Source organism: Sminthopsis crassicaudata, chromosome 4 (assembly GCF_048593235.1).
Source record: "Sminthopsis crassicaudata isolate SCR6 chromosome 4, ASM4859323v1, whole genome shotgun sequence".
NCBI lineage: Eukaryota > Metazoa > Chordata > Mammalia > Dasyuromorphia > Dasyuridae > Sminthopsis > Sminthopsis crassicaudata.
Window position 1 is genome coordinate 50,141,113 of NC_133620.1, and position 18,972 is coordinate 50,160,084.

At 38.6% G+C, this 18,972-nt stretch overlaps 1 protein-coding gene across 1 annotated transcript in view; it reads left to right on the top strand.

The window, feature by feature from the left end:
• Positions 1-18,972, top strand: part of HSD17B7 (hydroxysteroid 17-beta dehydrogenase 7) — a 20,954-nt gene continuing 1,982 nt past the window's right edge. Inside the window, exons 1-8 of the mRNA XM_074266466.1 lie at positions 1-152; positions 3,599-3,802; positions 6,420-6,512; positions 7,557-7,671; positions 13,800-13,994; positions 15,277-15,381; positions 17,024-17,080; positions 18,773-18,871. Of these exons, the coding sequence (XP_074122567.1) occupies positions 70-152; positions 3,599-3,802; positions 6,420-6,512; positions 7,557-7,671; positions 13,800-13,994; positions 15,277-15,381; positions 17,024-17,080; positions 18,773-18,871 (951 nt within the window). The 5' untranslated portion in view covers positions 1-69. The remainder of the gene's footprint in view (positions 153-3,598; positions 3,803-6,419; positions 6,513-7,556; positions 7,672-13,799; positions 13,995-15,276; positions 15,382-17,023; positions 17,081-18,772; positions 18,872-18,972) is intronic.

Genomic DNA, 18,972 nt, shown 5'->3' on the forward strand with positions numbered 1-18,972 from the left:
GAAATGGGAAGGTGGGCGGGGCCAGAGTGATCGGAAGTTTTTCTAGTGATTCAATGGGCATCTCCTCATATGCACCTGATCCTGACTCCTGTCAAGCTTCTTTTAAAGTCCGTGACTATGAAGAAGGTTGTGGTAGTCACCGGAGCCAGCAGGTGAGCACGGTTCTCTCCCCACAGTAAACAAACTGGACAGAAGCGTCGGGGTTGGGACCTAGAGAAGAGGAGGGGGCTCACGGCCGGGGGTGAAGGCAGTGGGGGCGGAGAACTAGATTAGTGCAGGTTACCTTTCCTCCAATTTTATGATGTGGAGACCCGTGACCCCTGACCGCCAGAAGGGCTGCAGACCTTCCATTTTTGGACAACTTCAGTTGTTAAAAACAAAACAAACAAAACCACGCTTTAAAAATCAACTTTTTTTTTTTCCCTCTCATTTTCCTCCCTTAAAAAAAATCATACTAGTGAGCATTTATGTAGCGCATTAAAATTTTGCCAAGCACTTTGTATAGTGTTTGATGTATATTTATTGAATTGAATTATTAGGCATCTCAGTAAAGCACTATGACTCCGAGCGGCCCACTTGTCTGCTTCGGTTTCCTCATCTGTAGAATGGGGCTAATATTGCAGCCGTCTCTCCAGGAGTGATTGTCAAGGCAAAGTTCAAAGTGCTTTGCACAGGTTACTATAGAATTACCAGCTGGTTAAGCAAAAGAAGCACCTATGTGCGCCATGTCCAAAGATGGATCTGTCTTTGGCGTCTCTGCCAGGGGCTGGGTGGGCACCTTTTTCTTGACCAAATTCTGGCCCAGCCTGGGCTTCTTTATCCCTCCCTGCCTTCTGAGCCAGGCTTGTGAGAGCCTGAAATCAGTCATTTCTCCCCTCCCCCCCTCTATTTCAGTCAGTTTACCCAAAGCATGGTCTGTACCCCAAGAGCCACTGAGAAATCCAAAATTCCAGAAAACTTATTTTGGGAAGAGTACAGAAAGGGCCCGGGATCTGGAGCTAATGAGACAAACCCAACTTTTAGCAGGGACTGAATGCAGAACTAGTTGCTTTGATGTCTTTTTGGGCTGCAATCACAGCTGTGCCACAAGAGCAAAGTCAGTACTTTATAAGTATGTTTTTATTGATTGACCAGAGTGCTTTTTGTGTTAGATTAATATTTTGCTATTTAGCTCTTCTTTCCTGTCTTTTCCCTATTGACCTCCATTTCAGTCTTAAAACTACTTTCATTCCTATTTTTCACATTCCCTTTTTTTTTTTTTTTTTGGTGAGGCAATTGGGGTTAAATGACTTGCCCTGGGTCACACAGCTGTCTGAGATTAGATTTGAATTCAGATCCTCCTCCTCTCTATCCACTGCACCACATAGCTGCCCCTATTCTTTTTTAAAATCTCTAACAGTTTTCTTCAGTTCTTATTTGCTTATATGGCTAATTCAGAATTTCTAGAAATAGGAAAAATGAAAAGTATTTTGATTAGTAGTTATCAAAAAGAGGTAATTAAAAATTTTTATATTGCTTCCTTTTTTTTTATACCACCCATGTTTCCTAATGTTTTGTTACCTCTTTCCCCTCCCATAGTGCTCTTTTGATAAAAAAGAAATGAAAAAAAAAAATGGTTCTGCAAAAGCAACCAATAAATTGAAAAAATCAGACAAAACAATGTCTAGACCTATTACTTATGAAGTCCTGCTGTCTCTTTTTCCTCTCTGATTCCTTTTTGATATGATAACTGTCTCTTTAATAATATGTTCCAGAATTCTGTCAAGAACTGAAGTTTCTAAACTTCATTTCTTTTAAAGTCAGGCCATGGTTCTTTAATGGCAATAGCTGATAATCTGGGCCTAATAACTTGAACTTGTTAATAGTACTTGGAGCTTTCTTATTGTCTTCTTATTTTGATTATCTAGTCCAGGGGTTCTCAAAATTATGGCCCTCTGGCCAGATGCAGCCCACTGAGGACGTTTATACTGCTGCTGGGTTATAGAAAATGGGCTGAGGGGTGGAGACAGTGTGAGCTTTTGTTTTTACTATAGTCCGGCCCTCCCACAGTCTGAGGGACAGTGAACTGTCCCCCTACTTAAAAAGTTTGAGGACCACTGGATCCCAGTTAGCTGTATTGTGTCCTTCCCTAAGAATCAAAACTCATTGCCCTTGGTAGAAAAAACAAGTGGAATGTAAGAACAGCTTTTTTTCATCAGTTACCATTGTCCCATCTGCCCTAAGAAGCTTATGTTTCTTTGATAACTTTTTCCCTTCAGAATATCTAGAATCACTTTCTGGGGGATGTAGAGGAGAAATCCTTTGCTTTCTTTACCATCCTTAAAACATAATGCGTTGTAGTAGTACTAACACTTCTTGAACAAGTGTTTGCCATGCTCTTGGATTTATCCTCTGTTTTCTGCTGTTGCTTCTATCTTCTCTATTTGTCTTTTAAGATTTGTTGCTTGCACATCCACACTGATTTCTTTAAGATCTTTCTCCTTTTTTCCTCATTAGAATAATTTCCCTTAATATCTTCAGAATTACATTCATGAGAGTTTCCCATTCTTTTTGAACTTTCCTTGTATTATTTTAGCTCATGGGATCCTACCCATCCTTTCTTTGAATCTTTGAATTGTGTTCTCTCTAAATAATTTAGGGCACTTGTGTTTCTGACTTTCCTTTTTTCCCCCTTTATGAGATAGAGGCAGCCACTTTCCTGAATTTCCACCCAAATAACTTTAGGGTAGAATGTCCTGAATATTTAGAAGAGATTTCACCTTATGAGCACCTTTGTAAAATAAAATTAAGTCAAACTAATAGATTATTAGCTACTTCCCTTTTGCCTGAGAGACTTAATTTTAGCAGTTGTCTATGTAATTTATGGCCAGATTCTGAAAATCACTTCTCCATAAATTGCTTACAATCCAAGGATTTATTCCTGCAAACAATATTATTATTTCAGAAAGCTCCCCAAAGCAGAAAAAAATTAAATAAAAAAGAGGCTATCATTAAGTTTATTCATGGCCTGACTCCAAGGATACCCACTCCCTGGCTGAGAAATCTTCACATGAGAAATAACTCCAAACATTTTCACTCCTTGTTTCCTGCTGTCCCACTTTGTCTCTTCTTCTCTGATTTTAGCTACAGTCCCCACCCTCTGTCAGTAACCTCTGTGAGGCTTCCTAAATGTTAGTGCCTTTTCTACAAGACTGTCTCCATTTTGCCCTGTATGTATCTTATTTGTCCGTGGTTGTTTAGGCACAGTCTCCTCCCTTTATAATATGATCTTTTTGAGGGCAGAGGCTATTTTTGTTTTCTTGCATCTATCCCAAACACTTACCACAACACCTGGAAGATAGTAAGTGCTCAGCAGGTGCTTGCTGACATGACTGTCATAGCTCTTTTGTGGCTTCTCCATTTGCTTCTTTCTGAGAGCTGGGTCTCCTAGCCAAAGTGGGCTGTGTCAGTATTATGAAATAGAATTTCAGATTGGTTGGGAAAGAGAAGGAAAATGAATTTATATTTATTTAAAAAAATTAAACCAGAGAAGTGGAGACGGGGAATAGATCTGTCCTGGTGGCGGTGTATTGTATCCCTGACCCATCTGTCATTTCAGTGGTATCGGCTTGGCCTTATGTGAGCGGCTGCTCTCTGAAGACGATGACCTTCATCTGTGTTTAGCGTGCAGGAACTTGGGGAAGGCTGAGGCTGCCCGAATCTCTCTGCTGTCTTCGCACCCGGCAGCGGAGATCACGCTGCTCCAGATCGATGTTGCCAACCTGCAGTCCGTGTTTCAGGCCTCCCAAGAACTCAAGCAAAGGCATGTGGCTCTCTCTCAAAGGGGTGGGAGGGGGTGCTTTTTGTAAAGGGAAGGGTTATCAGTTGGTCAGGTCAGCCTTTAAAGTACAGAATAGTAAAGCAGTAGCAGCAGCGCGGGTGCAGGGACCCTTCTTCTGGGGCAGGCGATGCTAAAGCTGCTTTGCAATTGTCATCTCATCCATACTCAGAACTGCCCTGAGAGGGAGGTACTGTTACTATTCCTGATTTAAATGTGAGCAAACTGAGACAGACAGATGAAGAGATTTACCTGGAGCCATCCAGCTAGGATCAGAACTTAGGGTTTTCCAACCCTAAACCCAATGTTCCCTCTGATGGGCACCTGAGTGTCCGGTATGGAGAAAGTAAGAGAGGCCTGAGGGCATGACATGTCCAGGAAGAGGGGTGGGAGGACAAAGAGATGACTGATCTGGGTCAGATCCTTGGAGGTTTCCTCAGCCGCCCAGGTTACAGAGACTGACTGGAGGAGTGAGTTCTGGCACCACGGGCGTCTTCCCAGATGATGAGGCTAGCCAGATCAGATTTAAAAAGGATAATTCACATGCTGCAGTGCCTTCAGGCTTAAAAGGTGCTTTTCTCTCCAGGCCTAATATCATCATTTATTTTCTGCCTGAGGAAATTGAGGTTTAAATGGCTTTGCTCAGAGTAGCACAGCTGGGAAGTGTCCCATCTCTTGCCTCTGACCATTATCTTTCCTCCTGAATTCTGCTGATGGACACCCCTTTGCCGGTTCCCCTCAGTCTCTTTGTAGCTCATTCTTGATTTGTAGCATGTGCTCTTTTTGAACTGTGGTTAGAAATTACTTCCTTCTTCTTGATACTTGTAAATGGAGACATCATTGGTTATAATTGTATATTCTCTTTGGGCAGAATATTAATTGCCCCAAGCACTTTTATGTCCATTCCCATCTCTTTTTGAATCTTTGTAGTCATCCTGTGAAGTTGATGGAATAGGTTTTCTTTCTGCTTGTTAGTGAGGCGTAGAGAAGTAAAGTAAACTTTCTGAGATAACCCAAAACTGGTTAGTGACAGAATATAATTTGCTTGACTACACATATTTGTTGTTAAAAGGAATTTGTTTTTCCTCTCTTTTTTCCCTAGCAGAATGGGGAGGAAATTTGGAAAAGAGAAAGAAAATGGATTTCTGTTTATTATAAAAAAAAAAAAAATAAACCAGAGAAGTGGAGGTTGGATCTTACTCATGGGAAATAGATTCTCTTTCAGTTGAAGTTACTATCATTAGTTTTGCCTAATTGTGTTACTTTGTTATATAAGAATTTTCAAGGAATGGGTAAATCTGGAAATTAACCATTTCAACAAAACTTTTAAAAGAGAAGAAATAGCCCAGAGAATAAGGGTGGCTTAGAGGTTAGAGGACTGACTCTGGACCTAGGGAGCTTTGGATTCAAGTTTTAACTGAAGCTTGGGTTCAAGCTGCTGAGGAGTGCTCCATGTGTGATTCTGTGCAAGTCATCTGAATCTCTTACTGCCCTCTGTCAAAATGAAGACAGTCATTTTAGGTCCAGAAGTGACATTTTTTGGTATCAATTAGGGGGATGCCATCTCATCATGACTTTTATGCACTCATGAAGTCTCAGGCCCAGATCTTGAAAATCATTGACTTAAAGCACTGTTGGGTTGGATCTTTGCATGCTGGAAATTAGGCCTTTGCCAGGTGAGTGTGCCTCTTGTTCTTAAAGAACTTCAAGGAAGGAGAGTTCCTCTTTTGGAGATTAATTGCAGAGTTTCATGCACCCTCTACTCCCCAGTTATTGCCTTTAAGGTATAGAACCATATAAATTATACTTGAGTTGAAAAGTACAGTGAGATCTTTTGGGAACTATCTTCTAGCTTGCTTACTTATGCCATTTTTATTCTGCTTAACATCTTGTTTACTTCAAAGCTGTGTTTTATTGCTTATAGGAAAAACAGTAAGGTATGAAAAATAAAGGTAGTTCTAATTTATTATTTTTTGAAGTAAATTTAAATGTACAACTTTGAAGGTAGTTAGTTAAGCGAAGTCAGGAGATTATTTGTGATGTGGAAATGGAGTCTTTAATATTACATTTCCAGGAAAAGATCAGGATATTCCTAAGTAGATGGCTAGACTAGAACATGTATCAGGAACTCATCATGCAAGGAATAGATTAAGCTATAACTTCCTTTGTCATTCTTTGGTGAACTCGTTCTAAAATCAGAGTTACATGAAAGTGTGCCGAATTGAATAAAATTTGGCATTAAAAATAGATGTTTCCCTGGTCTCACTATCATATTGACTGATAATTAGATTCATCTGGCTGTCAATTATTGATAAGGAAATCAAGAGCACTTTTGTGCCTGAAACATGATTCTCACTGGTAAGTTCTTGTGCATGTGAAGACCTGAGCCAAACAGCTAATAGTGATATTTGAACTTTTATTTTGACAGTAACTGTTTCTTAAGAAAAAAGCCTCATATTTCTGTGTCAACTGTTGCCATGTTCTAGGTTTAGGAGGAGAGTTTGACTCTGTGCACTTTTTAGTGACTGTACTCTAGGGTTTTCAAGTTTTCTAAATGTGTACTGAAGGAATCAATAATCTTGTATCTGTATTTTACTCTTAGGTTTGACCGTCTAGACTACCTCTATGTGAATGCTGGGATTATGCCAAATCCACAGTTGAATTTAAAAGCACTTTTTTTTGGCCTCTTTTCAAGGTAATATGGAAATTTTTCAGATAAATGGATGAACCCAAAAGCATTTGTTAATGCCTTTTGTGTACTAGTCACTGTGTTAAATGCTGGGGGCTATAAATAAATACAAGAGTTTCAGATCTCTAGGATCTTCTGATAGGAAGAGATAATTTATTTAGCAAAGTCATGGCTAGGGAAGTCACAGAGATGATGAATAGAAACACAGGACATTTAATTAACACACCTTTACCATTAACAGTGTTAATGATGCTTTGATTATTATTGCCAGATTAAAAAGTGAAAATCAGGAGGTGGAAAGGACAGGATAACAAGGCAGAAAGATGACTCTAGAGAAGCATTTTCAGGGATCTAAGGCCAGCTAAATTTTGTGGGCTCTCTTCAGGCAAAACAACATAGTATGATCCTGGGGCAAGAGTTTTGCTCTTCTAGGGCTTTGCCTCAGTTGGTCCAGTTCAAAAAGCGTGTATCAGTAGGGACTAGATGATGGAGCAGGAAAATTAGCAACGGAAAGTGGAGCTACTCAGTGGAGTTAAGCTTCTTCTATAATTTGTGCCTAGTTTTGTCCATGATCAATATAGCAAATTGAGTTGGGGAAGTCAGAGAAAAGTGGGATTAATTGGGTAGAGAGAGAGAGTAATTAGGTAAGAGGTGATCTTACCATCTTTATAAAGGGGAAATTGAGTGCTTCCAGTCACATCTTGGGTGAAGTATTCTCTAGGATCTCTGAATTTTTGATGATGCTTTTTTTCTGGAAAGAGTGGCTAGGTCTTTCTGAAAGGAAACTTTTCAAAAATCACATAATGCACCCAATTCTACTTCCCAGCCTTTCAAATACACAGGAACACTGGAGACAATACGCCTTCTTTTAAGGATTTGTTCTTGAGTCATTTGCCATATATAATACTCTTAGGTGAATTGTGAGAAAGCTAGACTGTTGTAGTTTCAACTGTGTGATTTGAATACCTATGGGCAGATTTGATGAGTTTGATTTGACACCGAGATCAGGTTAAATCATTTCAACTTTACTGTTGTTTTATTTTCTTTCAGAAAAGTATTTCATATGTTCTCCACAGCTGATGGCCTGTTGACCCAGGATGACAGAGTCACTGCAGATGGACTGCAGGAAGTGTTTGAAACCAATGTTTTCGGCCACTTTGTTCTGGTAAAGACAGAGCCTTGAGCTTTTGCTTAGCTAGTGATGGGATGTTAAACCACTTATCAATATTGGCCTGTTTCACATTGGATAGGAGTTGAATGTTAGATAAAGGGCCTTGATTAGAATAGTGCTATCTGTGTCCTCCATCTCCATTGTTGTCTCGTTGTGTAACAGGAGATTACAGTCTGAGTGTCTGTGTGACTTATTGGATTGATCTTCACTTCCTTTTTTTTTTTTTTTTTTTTATTATGGCCCGGGGAGTGGTTTGTTATTCATCATACATTATTCCTTTTAAACGAACCTGTCTTTGACTCTGTCTTTAGTTGGCTTAGTTACTAGAAGGTGGCATGGACCCCAACAAGAAATTTAAAAAGTTGTTCTGTGTGTTTTGAGGTAGCTGATATAGACATGGCTCTAGAGTTAGTTGACATAGACATGGCTCTAAAATCTTCTGTGATTCTCCTGATAGAATTCAGGAAGGATTCCAGCCAGCCTCATTTGTATCTGATTTGGAATTAGATGGTTACTATGATCTGTTTGTAGAAAGAGGAAAAGAATACATTCTCTTGCTGTTCTATTAAATATAAATTATTTCTAATATTATTTCTTTTAAGTTTTATTTAAAATATGGTATTATCCTACACACTGAAAAATGGATTCTTCTTATTTGCTTCTAAGCATGGTAATGTGCTTAATCATATAACAAAGAGGTTCTTAAAATTTTTTTTGTTCGTCAAGGGAACCTAGTGAAGTTTATGGGCCTCTTCTCGGGAGTAATGTTTTTAAATGTGTAAAAGGTAAAATTGCAAAAGAAACCAGTTATATTGAAATATAGTTGTCAAACCATGTGTATATATAAAACATAATGTATAACATATTTACATGATATTTAAAAGTGCATATGTGAGTGTTTATAGGCTCCATCTTTTAAAACTTTGATATAAAAACTAAAACCAGACAATTTTCAGTTGTCCCCATGTTTTTTCAATCTGCCTAATCAGCTCTTTTATAAACAATGTTAAATTCAAACTTCTTTGTGTCCAAAACACTGTGATCACCTACCCCCTGCCTTTTAGGGAGCATTTTTTCAAGAAATGGGATCTTGGTGTCTATGTCAGGTTGCAAATCTATCAGTAGTTATTGGGATGATGGATTTTCTAATTGAATAGACTTTTGATGTGTCTGCCATTTTTGGTTATCCATATTATTACTTCTGTCTTTCTTGTAGAAGTTGTAAGGATGCGGTTCCCGCAAAACAAGAGAAGGGAATTGTAAGGGTCCTTTAAATGGGCAGCCACAGTGCAACAGGAGATTTGAGTGGCCCAGAAGTAATCTCTGTGGATATAGGACTGCCCTGTGGGTGGGATCCTGGCCATATTGAGATAGCTTCGTAATGGGTGATGGCTCTCTCGCTGGTTGGCTGTGTGTGTGACCTCACAGGCCCTTTATAAGCCCACTGCTTGCAGCCAGTCTCTCTTTTTAACCTGGCTCCTTAGCCTGGGGTAGCTGAGCCAAGCTGATGGATAGCCCAGAGAGGTAAGGAGTTTGGTAGTGAACATGGGGGTCTTCAGACCAGGTGTTCACTAGGGAGCTGACAAGTCAGGGCATTAAGTCAGGGCATTAGGTGAGTAGGTATAATAAAGGCTTTTAAGATTACACGTGGCTGTGCTTGAGTGCACTACCGGTTATTGAATTATAGATTCAAGAAATCGTGGCCAGAGACCTTTGAAGGCCTCAGAGGAGGCGAGCCAGGTAGAGTTGACACTGCAAAGGTCAGTGGTCAAAGATACTCTGTTGGGCCTAGGACAGACTAATAATTGTAACTGCCAGGAGGGCATGTTACAAAAGGCGCCCAGCGTGGGGCATCAGAAATTATCAGGTTTTGAAAATTAATATTTAACATTCGGAATCAAGATTCTGAAAGATTCGGTAGAAATGCCACTTAGGAGGGAAGGTAGGCAATATGGACCCAGGTAACTCTCGCTCAAGGATACAGCTAAACACAATGCTTATATAAATAGATTAAAGAGCGAGATGGAAGATCTTTTAACAAAGATCACCGCTGAAGAACAGCAGGAAGCTTGTAATCAAGCTCCAAGAAGGCTATCCCCACACCCATTAAATATAGCTCGGACAGGGAGCAACCTAGAGTTAATGCGTATGTATGACAGTATAGAGTATAAATGTGACAACTAGAAGTTGAGTTGAAAATAGAACAACAAACAATTAAGAAAGAATTACTGGAATTGCAGGTTAAATTACAGATTGCGATAGAGAAAGAAGAAAAAGCTAGGTTACTACAGTTAGAACAGGAAGAGTTCAAACCAGTGGCTGAAGCTAAGGAGGGAAATAAAGAAACCACATGGACTTCAGTTGGAGAAATTCTTCTTAGCATTTTGTTCCTTTACCTTGTGCATTATTGTCTTAAGGAATCTATTGATTACCCTTCCATTGAGAAGAGGTTTAGTTCTTATGTGCAAAGCTCAGTTTGGATTTTAAATCGACCTTTGGGGAATTTTCCAATTCCTGACCCTCTTCCCTCAACCCCACCTTCCTGGGCCAAGGGAGAAGGAGGAGGAGAAAAAGGAAGGGTGAAAATATCATCAGCACTGCCTATTAATCCATTCAAAACTTTTGTGAGTTTCAACTATGAACAACAATAGCTTTCCCAAATTATATTCCAAAAAGTAAGAAAAAAGAGAAGTTCTTTAGTTGGGAATAATATTACAATATTATTTTGCTCCAGTTAAGGCAAATTCTTTTCAAACTTAACAAGAAAGAAATCAGAGAAACGCCCAACACATATGAGGAATGACTTTGCCAAATTGAGTTCATGTGGCCCAGACAAAGAACCTGTAGCTGTGATCAATGATCTTTGGAGCGTCATGGAAAAAGAAAAGTTACTGGAGGGCTGGAATCAGGCAACTAACATCTCAATTTCCAAAAGGAAAAGGCACATTGCCTGTTAAACAGACCACCTAAAAACCATTACTACAAAATCCTCAAAGGGATCATCAAGCACTTAGAAAAAGAAGTGATCACAATGAATAAGCATTGGAAGATCAGGAACATATTGTGCCAAACGACTCACTTCTTTCTGATAGTTACTAGAGTAATAGGCTAGAAGAATGCTTTACAGACAGTAGAATTTCAGCCTTGCTGAAATCTGGATTTATTAGCTTTTCAATATCTGTAATCTGGAAGACAGTAGCTAAATAACTAGGTTAAATGACCAAACCAAAATACTAATTAACAGATCCCTACAAATCTAGAAGGCCTTGGTGGTTGCTATTGACCCAGCCAGTTTGGTTTTGCAATTTAAAATTGCAATTTTGCAATCTTAGAAGAAAAGAACACAAAGGAATTGATTATCACATTCACATATGACTAGAAACTGAGTGGGATAGTTAATGTATTGGGCAACAGAAATCTGATTTGACAGAATAGGCCCAAATCTAATAAGAAACAATGCCTTACACTGAAGACCTCTCTGCACATGGACAAACAATTCTTTTTTAAAATTTATTATAGCTTTTCATTTACAAGTTATATGCATGGGTAATTTTACAGCATTGACATTGCCAAACCTTTTGTTCCAATTTTTCCCCTCCTCTTTATATTTCTTAGGATCTATCAGGTCCCTTCTGGCATCCTACTTGTCCTGGGAAATGCCACTTTCTATCAATGCTAGATGGTTCAGTCAAACAGATGCTTATATCTACTGTGTGATTCAGAATTTCCATGGGACATGGACAATAGCATTCTTCCTTTTTCCAATGCTCTATCTTTTCACTGGTCCTGTAAACATGTCTGGCATTAATCCTGTTTCTTTGGACCTTCTGCCATGGTGATACTACATTGTCCCACAGATATTGTCTGGTATAAGATAGGTTCTAGTATTTCCTTGGATGTTTATATTGCCCAGGTCTAACACTTGATCAGTCTTCTTGTTTCCTTAGCCCAACAACTCCAGGGTCCCATTTCACATATCAGCTTTCATTTGCTTGCTTTGGAAAGAAAAAGAGATCCTGCGATGAACTACTCTGTGCTCAAAGCCATCCCTAAAGGGGTGCCACTGAGGCAGAACAGACTGATGTTCTGTGAGGAACATAGGCACTTAAGTCATAGATTGTCGAGGGGGGCAGGGTGCTAATTTATGTATATAACAGCTTCACCATCCGTATTTATAACATGATTCCTTTATCATGGTGGTGCTCATGTAGATATTCTCCCTTTTCTCAATGGTCCTCCTAAAATATGATGGCCAGAATTAAATATTATATTCCAAGATTGATCTAGCAATCACAGGACACATGGGAACTATCCTTTTAACCGAAGATCACATTAAAGAAAACATGGCTGGGTGCACAGAAGGCTAGCTTCAGAGTCAGGTAGACTTAGGTCAGATCTGACCTCTGACACATAATAAGTCATTTAATCTCTCAATGTCCTGGACAATTCCCTAAGACTGGAAGTTACAGATCAGGTGCTGATCTGTACTTGTGAAGGGAGTTTTTTACTTAGGAACTTATCTATTCTGTTGAAACCAACAGTCCAAACTTAGAAAAAAAAATCACACTGAGAGTTTTGCCATGTTATTGTCTTAGAGACTTTCACAAGAATTGCTTGTCCATCACATATACTAATATTGTATTTAATATATACTTTAACATATTTAATATGTATTGGTCAACCTACCATCGGGGGGGGGGGGAGGAGGGGGAAAATTGGAACAAAATTCTGTAAATTTACCCATGCATATAACTTGTAAATGAAAAGCTATAATAAATTTTTAAAAAGAATTGCTTGTCCATTTGCAGAGAGGTCTTCAGTGTAAGGCATTGTTTCTTATTAGATTTGGGCCTATTCTGTCGAATCAGATTTCTGTTACCCAATACATTAGCTATCCCATTCAGTTTCCAGTCATCTGTGAATGTGATAATCAATTCCTTTGTGTTCTTTTCTTCTAAGATTGCAAAATTGCAATTTTAAATTGCAAAACCAAACTGGCTGGGTCAACAGCAAGCCACCAAGGCCTTCTAGATTTGTAGGGATCTGTTAATTAGTATTTTGGTTTGGTCATTTAACCTAGTTATTTAGCTACTGTCTTCCAGATTACAGATATTGAAAAGCTAATAAATCCAGATTTCAGCAAGGCTGAAATTCTACTGTCTGTAAAGCATTCTTCTAGCCTATTACTCTAGTAACTATCAGAAAGAAGTGAGTCGTTTGGCACAATATGTTCCTGATCTTCCAATGCTTATTCATTGTGATCACTTCTTTTTCTAAGTGCTTGATGATCCCTTTGAGGATTTTGTAGTAATGGTTTTTAGGTGGTCTGTTTAACAGGCAATGTGCCTTTTCCTTTTGGAAATTGAGATGTTAGTTGCCTGATTCCAGCCCTCCAGTAACTTTTCTTTTTCCATGACGCTCCAAAGATCATTGATCACAGCTACAGGTTCTTTGTCTGGGCCACATGAACTCAATTTGGCAAAGTCATTCCTCATATGTGTTGGGCGTTTCTCTGATTTCTTTCTTGTTAAGTTTGAAAAGAATTTGCCTTAACTGGAGCAAAATAATATTGTAATATTATTCCCAACTAAAGAACTCCTCTTTTTTCTTACTTTTTGGAATATAATTTGGGAAAGCTATTGTTGTTCATAGTTGAAACTCATAAAAAACTTTTCCTCTGGGCTTTGATTTTCTTGGCATTCTTATGAGTCTGTGCACCCCATTCTGCATATCCTTGGTGGTATGACCTTATCTCTGCTCCATCTTATGAAGAAGTCCATTCACTCTACACTCTTCAAAGGATTTCTTGTGTATACATATCTCTGTCTAAGGACTCTCCCCAGACTCTCCTTGCTTTCTTCCCCATGGGGGTTAATGATACTGTATTGTCAGAATTTTGTTTTAGAGAATCTTTCATCCTTCACGTGAAAATCATGGCATTAGAAGGCAACAGTTGATGGCTGGAGGACTGATAGTTTAGTGACATTCTCTTTGGGGTTTATGGATTAGGTTTTGGTTCTTTTTGATTTGTTTATTTTTGGTAAGCACTTGAGAGCCCCTGGAATCTCACCAGTACCTCTAAAAGAAGTTTTTTTGTTTTTTGTTTTTTAATTTTATCTCAGATTCGGGAGCTGGAGCCTCTGCTTTGTCGCCCTGACATCCCATCTCAAATCATCTGGACATCTTCTAGCAATGCTAATAAAACTAATTTTAGCCTTGAAGATTTTCAGCATGCTAAAGGCAAAGAACCCTACAGCTCTTCTAAGTATGCTACTGACCTTCTGAGTGTGGCTTTGAACAGGAACTTTAACCAGCAGGTGAGGAAGTCCTTAAGAGTTGGAGAGATTGGGAGTGAGGACAGTAAGTAGCTGTGTGGCCATGGACAAGTCATTATACTCTCTGAGATGTAGTTTCTTCATGTAAAATGATTATAATACTACTAGCACCTCCTAGGATTTATCAGGAAGCTGGATCAAAGGTAATACTTGGTGTTGAGCATTTTTGCAAATATCACAGGAATATAAAAGGGTAGATTATATTGCCTTCCTCACAGGATTGTGAAGAATGTGCTTTGGAGGCCCTAAAACTATGTGAATATAATTTTTTTTTTTAATTCTTGACAATGCAGTTGACCTATATAAAGACAGAAAGATTTCAGGGCATTTTTTACTATTGGTTTAACTTGAATGCTTTAATGACAAGAAACAGCAGAAAAACAAAATGGTTAGATGCTATTTATGTTGTGGTTCTCAAATTGCTACCATGATTCTTTGGACCTTAAAATTTTGTATTAGAATGTTGTGTCTTACTCAGTTGTACAGCATATCCAATTGTTGCTTCGCTCTTTCAGTAAATGGTGATTTCAGAAGTGGCTCTAAAGTTACACTGCTGAGAGAGCCACAGTCTGAAGATTTGGGGGAAGTACTCCTTGTTAGTGGGCTTGACTTTTGAAAAGATTGTAGCAGCTGGGATTTTGGAGAGCTCTTTGATCCTGTTCTGGATAGGGAAATACAAGGAAGAAAGGAAACAAAGCTTCACTAAGTGCTTGCTATGTGCCCAGTCCAGTGCTCATTAAGCATTGATGAAAAACAGCAAAATCCCCCCTGGAGTGGCCAGACCTATGACTTCCCTCTGGGAGCCAAGGATTAGGCTCTAATGCCAGTGCTCTTAAATGACCAGTGCTAGAATCCTGGACAAGTTCTCTGTTTTTCCATTTGTAAAGTGGAAATATCTCTGTCCAACCTGCCTAACCCAGGGAAGGATCAAGTAAGAAAAAATGAGAAAGTTTTTGAGTACAGTTCAGCAGATATCACTTGACCACCCACAGCATGCCAGGCAGAGAGACAACATAGCATATCAGTTAGAGAATTGGCATGGGAATCAGAAAGACCTGGGCTCAGATCTCTGTTCTCTATGATCCTGGGCAAGTTATTTAATCTTTCTGTTTTCCAGGCTGCTCTCTAAGACTATCAAATGATCTACCTTGGTGAACAGAGTTTTCTTACTGGGAGTTTCCTGATACAATGAAATCACAGCCAGTCCTTCATATGGCAAGACCATTCCCATTTCCCTCATTCCCACCTCTTTACATATTGCCAGGGCCTGTACTCCAGTGTAATATGTCCAGGAACTGTGTTGACCAATTTGACTTATGGAATTCTGCCTCCTTTCATCTGGACACTCTTGACTCCAATCATACTTTTGGTGAGTGATGTTTTTCTTCGTTACTTTTTTACGCATAGGTTTAAATTAGGATCATAGTAGATAAATGTCAGTACAGAGAAATGATTTGCTCATCAAAATAATAGTATATCTTGTGGTTTTAGGAAGATTCAAAGTTTATTTAATAGGGTGAATCACTCTACCCAGCATCCTGAACCTGTTTTATCTGGGTCTTTACTTGTCATTAAAGCTAGTGTCCTACCCTAATAGCATCTGTTTCTTTGTGTGGATATGTGTGTGTGAGGCAATGGGGTTAAAGTAACTTGCCCAGATTCATACATTTAGTAAGTGTTAAGTGTCTGAGGTTGGATTTGAACTCCTGACTCCAGGGCCAGGTGCTCTATTCACTATGTCTCCTCACTGCCCTGGTACTCATCTTTTTCAAAGGATGGTAACCCTATAATTCTTTTATGATTTCCCTGATTTCTAGCAGTTACACAACTCAATTGTTCTGGCATATTTCTCTCACTGGCCCTTGATTAAATTGTCTGTATCTGTAGACTAACTCATGTCTCTGGAGAAACTTTTTATCTCCTAAGTATGAGTAATTTTGAAGCCATGGGTTAGAATTATAGGTATAGTACAGCCTTTCTAAAGCTAGGAAAAGAGTTCTAGATAGTTTTCTTCAGAGTAGACTTTTTTTCTTGTTTTCTGAGAACCATAAATTAGGAAAGCTTTGTTCTAGCCCTGGCTTTGCCACTTGTTGGCAGAGTGACCTTAGGCAACTTATTGTGGGCTCTTTTTCCCAATTTGTAGAATGAGAAGGCTGATTGAGATTGGAGTATATGACTGCACTTTGAAGGTCCCTTTTTTCTTTTCTTCCTTTTCTATGAGTAGAGGTGTGTGCTCCTCTCCTGTTTTATATTAGAATAACTACAGGAGTTCTGGACTTTTTATCTTTTGTCCCTTCCCAGGTTGGGTAATTACGAATTCTTAGCTAATTCTTACATTCAAGATAAAGAATGGAACAAAAGGCATTTTGGTTGTTTATTTCCAAGCCAACTAGATCTCTTCAGTAGGCCTTTTGTAAATAATTGATAATTTGGGGAATAGTAATGTGTGCTAATTGTGCTTCCCTAGGGGAGACTACATGAGCACAGAGATTATTTAGCAACTCTAACTGAAGAATGACCCAGTAAGTCTGTTCTTTGAAAAGATTAGACAGAATAGATTCTAGAAGGGAGCCTAGCCCAGGAAAACAGGGCCTGAGAAACCCCAATGAGTATGGGATCAATAGTTGCTTTAATCTTTGGTAAATAGTAAGTGTCCTTTAGAGGGCTAGTGTAATTCTCAAGTGGTGAAAGTATAATTCTCAAAGTGGCTCTTATCTCTGACAAATGTATAAATACTCAGTTGTAAGGAGACCTGAGCTTTATTAAAAACTCTATATACTTCGGGGGGAGGGAATAGAGGGAGGGTGGGTAATTTGGAAAAATGAATACAAGGGATAATATTATTAAAAAAATATATATATAATTAAAAAAATTAAAAAAAAAACTCTATATACTGAGAAATTGTGGGAGGGATTTGGTTCTTTCAGGTTTTGTGTGCTAGAAGTTGAACAACTAATGATTTATGTGTCCCTGGTACATGGTAACAAATGGCATTTTTTTTCTTTCTTTAGCTGCGCTTTTTTGTAAATTCTTTAACAATCACACCTTACAATGGAGCAGAAGCTTTGGTATGTATTTGGGACCTTGATGGGAAATGACATAGGAGAAAAAAATCTGAAATTCAGTGGTTACTGATCACACAGAGAGATACAGAACCTTTGGAATCCTAGGATCTGGAGTGAAGGAAAAATGGCCTCAGTACCTTCATCTTGGGAAATGCTTTTGGAATTAATATCGTTGGTGGTAGGGGACAAGTTAATTGTGGATGCTTTAATCTCTAAAGTGATCTTTGTTTCACCTTCTTTGTAAAAAAGGAAGCCAGAGAAATCTGAGGAGGCTGGGTAGGCTGTTTTTATTGGAAGGGATGTCTCTGGGAAGAGGATGATAGTTAGTCTCTTTGGGAAGGGGGTAGCAGACATGCACTCCCAAAATTTTTAATGTGAAGAAGCACTACCTTATAATAAAAGAAGTGCAGAAATGCTTAGACTGTCTTGTGAAACTGTTCCTTTCACTCTGTAAAAATCTCCAAGTGCAGCTAGCACTTCTTGAAGACAGAAGAGAGGGAATTCCATCCTCTCAGCAACTAACTGAACATGTTGGAAGCTGTCCTCATCTCCAATTCTGCAGTTACAGGCCATTTAGGGCCTCATTTCAGAACTGGTCAAGACGAGTTTTTTTGAAGGCCTGCCATAGGTTCAGCCCAGGGCTAGATTTAATGGAAATATAAAAGAAAAAGATAGGAAAGATAGCACAGAAAACACTATAAAATTATATGTAACCAGCTATTCAATAATATGATACAGATAATAAAGGCCAAAAGGGTGATATTAGGCTCACTTAGTTGAGAGGGCTTTATAGTAGGTGGGACTAGATTTGGGTCTTAAAGAATTCACATATTTGGAAAAGTTGGGATGTTAAGTCAGCTTCTGGGGCACAAGGCAATATTGCCTTATCCTTGCTTCTCTTAATTATTTCTGCCTAACTTTACTGGGGTTACTTTTGATTTATGAGAAAGGTAATAGCTCACATGTATAGAGATTTGAAGAGTGCTGTTATCTACTTGGAGATTTCTTTTACCTGGAGAGAAGGCTACAAGAATGTGTTGGTGAAGATATCCCTTGCTCATTTCCATACCATGGTTTGAGGGCCCCATTACTATTTTGGATAATTTGAATGAGTGGTGGTTGGACGTGGGCTTGGAAATTTAGTTTGTCTCTCCTGTTTTCAATTTAGCAGGAAAATATGACTGATAATCATTTTTCACTAGATAATAATATGAAAAACACTTGCAGGATGTTTAATATATGTACATATATGTACACACATGTGTACATATCCATAAACATACGTGTGTGTGTATATCTTTAAATCCAAGAGTTAACATTTCATTTTAAAAACTGTATGATCTGTGAGTTATACCATTTAATGGCATAAACTGAGTATCTTTGAAGAAGGAACTAGATTTCATACATGATATTTAAGGTAGACCTTGAAGGTCAACCCTACATTATCTAGTTTAAAATATTTATTGAAAGGACTGTGCTTGTTCACTTGGTTATACAATTCTTTCTTTCTTTGGATTGAATTGCTCAACAACTCCATGTGGCTATTGAGCAATTATAGAATCTTAAAGATGAAAGATTTTGCCAAATGGTGATTGATGGGCTTTTAAAACTTGTTCAAAGGTATTTAAAGTATTTGATGTTAAAATTTACCTTAAGATAGATGTGACTCATACATCCTTTCCTCCTCTTGTCTAGTTATGGATTTTCCAACAAAAGCCTGAGTTTCTGAATCCCTTGACCAAATATCATAGTGCTACCACAGGTCTTGGAAAAATTTATGTGAACCCTCAGAAGGTAAGTTCCATTAAAGATAGACTGGTAACAGGAACTGGTGACAAACTGATTACCCGGAAAAAAAAAAAAAAAAAGTAAACCTGTTCAACAGTTGCAGAGGG